This window comes from Branchiostoma lanceolatum, chromosome 5, assembly GCF_035083965.1.
Source record: "Branchiostoma lanceolatum isolate klBraLanc5 chromosome 5, klBraLanc5.hap2, whole genome shotgun sequence".
NCBI lineage: Eukaryota > Metazoa > Chordata > Leptocardii > Amphioxiformes > Branchiostomatidae > Branchiostoma > Branchiostoma lanceolatum.
The window spans coordinates 8,174,030-8,180,033 of NC_089726.1; the positions used below are offsets into that span (position 1 = coordinate 8,174,030).

The 6,004-nt window shown below is 40.0% G+C and overlaps 1 protein-coding gene across 5 annotated transcripts in view; it reads left to right on the forward strand.

Annotated features, from left to right (window-relative positions):
- LOC136434791 (glutamate receptor-interacting protein 1-like) overlaps positions 1 to 5,151 on the forward strand; it is a 90,349-nt gene extending 85,198 nt beyond the window's left edge. For all 5 annotated transcript variants that reach the window (XM_066427847.1, XM_066427850.1, XM_066427846.1 and 2 more), the window contains 2 exons: positions 468 to 617; positions 1,318 to 5,151. In XM_066427847.1, the coding sequence (XP_066283944.1) occupies positions 468 to 617; positions 1,318 to 1,509 (342 nt within the window). In that variant the 3' untranslated portion in view covers positions 1,510 to 5,151. The remainder of the gene's footprint in view (positions 1 to 467; positions 618 to 1,317) is intronic.
- Positions 5,152 to 6,004: the final 853 nt, after the last annotated feature.

Sequence of the window (6,004 nt, forward strand, 5' to 3'; positions counted from 1 at the left end):
CATGCTTCAACTCAGCTGAGAATGACTGCCTTACTCTTACTTCAGGACTACATGTGTCTTTGAATGCATATTTACATTTACAGCATTGAGAAGTTTGAAATATCAAAGCTATGCAGGAATCAAAGTCAAAGTTCCTTCCCGCACAGATGGTGCATAGGGCGGCGCCCATCTCAGTTTCAGTAGCCCTTGGGCCACACAACTTTGTCCAATCACTACAGCAGGGGGCTAGTCCACTGGTAGTATGGAAGTTAAAACTTCCATACTCTTTCCCAAATGCTGAGTGCTAAGCAGAGCAAGCAGTATGTACCATTTTTCAAGTCTTTGGTAGGACCCGGCCAGGGATCAAACTCATGACCTACAGTGTGCAAGGCGAACACTCTGCCCACTAGGCCCTTGCACCGTTTTTTTTAATGCAGGAATGATTGCTTTCAAATTCACTGTAAGTTCATTTCATTTGTCCTTTTCAGGTGACTCTGTTCAAGGACGATGACTACGGAGATTTCGGGTTCAGTGTGTCGGATGGTTTGGTGGAGAAGGGCGTGTACATCAACAACATCAGGCCGGGGGGGCCGGCTGACCTCAGCGGGGTCATCAGGCCGTATGACAGGATACTACAGGTATTTTTTATCTACTTTTTATGAATTTCTATATTCTTTAGTCAGGGTGGCTGCACAGATAACAGGCCATACTTTACAGTGAGGCCCTGGAAAGACAATACATGTGCACTCAGTCACTCTTTAGGGTTCTTTCTCTGAAACAGGAGGAAATGATTTGGAATTTTTTTCCTTTTTCATCCCCTTTTCATTTTACACCATCTCTTTGATTTGAAACCTTCTCATATGCTCCTGAATTTCATTTATGGAATCAAATTCTACAACAAAAGAAATCTTTGGAATGTTTTAGGTCTAATCTTTGTTTGCAAATAGTTCTCATACATGTACCTAATCTTCACCCTCAAGTTGCCATGTACTAATGGAAAACATATAAAAGGTAGTCATAACATTAAACAAACCAAAAAGTGGGCACTGGAGAAACAGCCTCTAAAGGCTCAGTCAAGATGTTTGTAGTGCCTGGATTTGCAAAGAGGGCCATGAGTTTTGAAATTGCAGGCAAAAAGAAGATCATTGTAAGGAAAACACGAGTTTTGCCTCCAACACTGTACCAAATATCATTACAATCTATCCATGATGTGTAGGCCAAAATATCCGGAAACACAAACAGACAGATAGAGAGACAGGCAGACAGACAGACAGACAGACCAAAAACAAATGAAATCAAATTCATTTTACTACCCAGTATATCTCCATTGAACTATAGGTGAACAACAGCAGGACCCGGGATTTCGACTGCTGCCTGGCCGTGCCTCTGATCGCAGCTTCGGGCGACAAGATCGAGCTGGTCATCAGTCGCAACCCGCTGGCCCAGAACATGTCCCAGGCCAACCTGGAGTGGGGCGAGGAGGCGTACACACACCCGCAACTCAACCACAACTCTTCCAAAACACTCTAGAGAACACCATAAACTTGGACTGAGGGAGGGGGGAGGCAAACTAACATCCACAACTTAACCACTCTTCCAAAACAGTCTAGAATACAATTACAACTGAACATCATAAACTTGAACAGAGGAAAGGCCGAGACAGACCAACATCCACAACTCAACCACAGAACAGCTACAGCTCTGGGGGAGGGGGAAGTATACCAGCATAAACAAAGTCTTCCAAAACGCTGCAGCTCAACCCCTTGAGGCCTAGGGGTGCCAACATATATAGAGCTCAAAACTAACTCTAGATCTGTAGAACATAGGAGCATTGATTGGGGGTGTCCTCATTTCTAGAACACATTTTTAGAACACTGCAGCTGTCTTGGGTTGGTTGCACACATACATGTAAACATGGGTTTGTGTTGTTGTTTGATAAAGGGAGTGATGGCAAGGGTCTTATAGTTACAGAAGTGCTGGAAACTTGGAAAGATGACGAGAATTTCACAGGTGTCCCTGGAAGGACAATGAGTTTAGAAGGAGGTATTGTAAGCAGTTGGTGCTGAAAAGTAACCAGATGTCTTGGTTCAAGAATTTCTAATGCCTGCATTTGCTGAATGAACGGTCATGGAGATATCTATTTTTTGTGCTGGAAAGTGTAGGAAAATTTGGGTAAAGCGTCAGTAGCTCCGTTCTGTACATCCTCCATCTAACATCTGTTTTTACATTCTCAATGGTAGACGGAATACCGTCATACATGTACGAGGAATGGGGTTTCTGTGAACTGAACACACAAGTCCAAGCAAAAGAATGTAATATTCATAAGCAATATTTTCTGGCATCTACATAGCAAAGGTAACAAAAAGATAGCAAAGGACAGTTTACACCTAATGTGGTATTTTATTCTCACCTGAAATAGTTGTAGGGCCCTTCCCAATGTCCTTAGACACAAAGAGCCAGTAAGTTGTCAAAACAGGTAGTTCTAGGCTAGTGCAGTACTTAATAGTACGAATGACATTTTGTATGCTCTACACCCAGAAGAACATATTCCGGAAACCTTACCGGTATACCAGTCAGTGTTTATACATATTACAAGGAAGGCATAAGGAAATCTACATAATATATTCTCACTTGTAAAAGAGAGTTTTATTAAGCTTGAACAATCACAGTTAACCTAGCTGCATAGTGCATTTTAACTGTTCTTTTACCATGATTTTCCCACAGCATTCGTTTCATAGACAATCTGTGATGTGCATTTGTAATGGTCGCAGACTGTGCTGTTCAAGCATGCCCCCTAGCAGGTTAATATGTCCCTGCAGGCTTGTTTGAATGAACAAACTTGGTCCTAGACTGATGGTTGAAAGTGTTTGGAAGAGGTGATGCATAAAAGACACAGGATGAACTAGTGAATGATGTAAGATAAGCATAAAAAATGGTGGAGTTCTACGTTGCTACTAAATCTTAACAGTTGTTCTTTTAATGGAGGCAAGAATTGCTTTGTGTTGCATGAAGACTGGTAATAATGGAAAAATGTGGGAATGCAACGAACAAAGACTTGATTGGTGCTCTGACCTTGAATCAAAAACATAACTGTGTTTCTCAATATGTACTCCATGTGGGGTTTTACAACTTACTTTTGCAGCCAAGCATCTTTGAGGCAGGTGTATTGTTTCTGTCTGGAAGGAACTGTTATAGCCTCCGTTGCAGACTCCTTCCGGCTGTTTTCTTTTTCAAGTTACTGAGTTTTACTATTACATTTTTTTTCTTATTGCTGGTCCTTCCTGGCATATAAGAAAACGGTAACTTGAAGAAGAAAACAGCCAGAAGGAGTCTGCAACAGAGGCTAGAACTGTTGAGTGTATCCATGAAGGCAAAACTTTTCTCGGACCAGTGAACATATGTGGACATACAGTAAATCAAACATTTGGCCTCATTGATTTTTAATTCTTGGAGTTAATGTGTTATTGATTGGAATAAATGATCAATCATTTTGCACATTATGAAAAACATTGATCAGTGTGCTTCCAGGAGCTGAAAACATGTTTATGTTATTTGGAGGGGCACCAAACAGGTTTTCTTTTTAAAAAGTCTTCCACTGTACTACTGTAGTACACACAATGTACATGTAGCTGTCACATTGGAAATCTACTACATTACACTTTTAGCTTGATATGGATATTACCCCTGTAATTAAGTTACAGCAGTATTAAGCTATTACACTACATGGTTTATGTTTAAGATACTTATGTTGAAATGTGGAAATCCTATGAATTAAGGTATCAAACATATATTTATCTTGTCCCTACCAGACTAACTACTATAATGGCTATAGGGAGAATAATTTTGCCAGTTTAGCTGCCATAGGGTTTCATTGGCCAGGGGAAGAGGGGGAAATGTTAACCTTCCCATGGACTGACTCTCCTGGCCAATTATTCTCCCTTTTGCCGAATTCTATGATCCGTACCCCCGTAGGAATGCCTGGTGGAGGCTAATATCTATCTCCTGACAATCTGGTTCAAAAGTTTGAATTGCCTTTTGAAGACTAGTCAGGCATGAAGTGGTCCATACTGGACTGATGCCAAATGGATTTTAGTACTCAGTCATGCTGATTTCATGGCAATTATGACAACAGATCACTACGTAATTAGCCCAAATTGATTGATGACAGTCATTTGAGAAAAAAAGTGGCAGTTACAGCATATAAAAACACATGTAGTGAAACAAATTAACTCTTGTATGTTATACATGTACATACCCACCACAAGTAAAGTACAGCTGAATTTTGTCACCATGGTTAACTTTCCACCTTTGATCCAACATACAGAATTAATGTGGCCTTTAGAAGTAATGTCTGTAGCTGAAAGAGGGTCTCATACCAATGTTTCTGGTGCTTGTACAGAGCACAGTCCTTATGTGAAAAGTTGTCTCATGCCAGCATACCTCATTTGCATGCCACTTATGTTAAGAATTTTATCATACCTTAATGCATGATAATCATTGCAAGAATATATCAATATGATATTGCCCCTTACGACATTATGTTATGTATAGGAATCATAGAGATGTTGCCAATTCACACTTGTGCTTAGCTCCTTTGTTTAGCTCCACATGTGCAAAAACTGCAGGCAGTCTTTAGTGGGTACAGTTTAGATACTTGATTATCTTGAATGTGTGTGTTCGCCCATGGGCTGCAACAGTGACTCACACTTTTTAATCTACACTTCTATTTTTGTTGTTTTAATATTCAGACATACATGTATGTAAATGATAGCTACAGCAAGTACTGGGGTACTGTTTCAATCGTGTAGCTACAATTGAAATTAGACGTCCTTGTGTGTAACATCATATTGTGCCTTCATACAGAGAATAGAAGGATTATATTGCAAGGATTTTGGGTCTTCCATGTCTCGATATAGGACCCGATCGTTAGACAAATGTATTTAGAAACCAATGAAATAAAAGTCAATAGTATCAAGAACAATCAGTGTCTAGAGGTACGTTATCAACAACAAAAGTATTTTTGTATGTTCTTTTTCTATATGAATCATTATTGTAGTGTATTCATTATAAATAACAGGAATCAAAACCAGAGAGACATTGCATGCTACTTAAACAACTTAATATGTACATTTACAATATATGAATACAATAAAGATAAATAATTTCTTTAAACTATGGTGTTCTCTTGTCATTTTTGGAAAGTATATCCCCACATGTACATTGTAGGGATTTAATGTTGGCATTCTTATTTGCACTCTTAACTTACCGTTACCGGGTAGTCCCATGGCCGTTTTGATGCCGTAGGGCAGTGGACTGTTATCCACTGTATCTATGGCAAATTTTACCTCCCTAACCAAAGTCAGGTAGCAATTTTTACATGATTGTATTCCTGAGTGGAGTGAACAAAGTCATGTTCATGTACATGTAAATGTAAAGTGCCTTTCCCCGGGACACAACGTCTAGGATATTGGAGTTTTCTTCACAGCCAGTAAATCCTCAACCTGCTGACGTTTCGGTGTCTGTCAGACACCTTCTTCAGAGCTTCTGACTAGAGTACTACTTTTCGCCACTGTAAGTCAGCAGGTGAGGATTTACCGGTTGTGAAAAAAGAAAACTCCAATATCCTAATATGTTCTACCAACCTGATGAAATTATTTTCGAACACAACGTGTATCCAGGAATCAAACCCATGACCTCCAGATCTCGTGCCCGCTAACCTAGTCACACGCAGATCTGATGCTAAGCAGGACCTGCAGACTGAAGCTTATGGTAGTTGGGACTGACAAGCATTACAAGATGTTTATGGAAGGCCTGTGGTAAGAGTCAATCTCTTCTGGAGTCAGAAATTTCGTAAATCTCTTCTCAATGTGGCTAATGCTGCAGTTTACAACCAAACTGCTAGGAGGCTCTGTTAGTCCAGTCTTGGGGTCAAATGAAGTAACAACTAGGAAGTTTGATTGTAGCAATTAAACGGGAAGCTAACATTAATTGCAATCTGCGTGAGACCTTCTTGATACGGCGATCC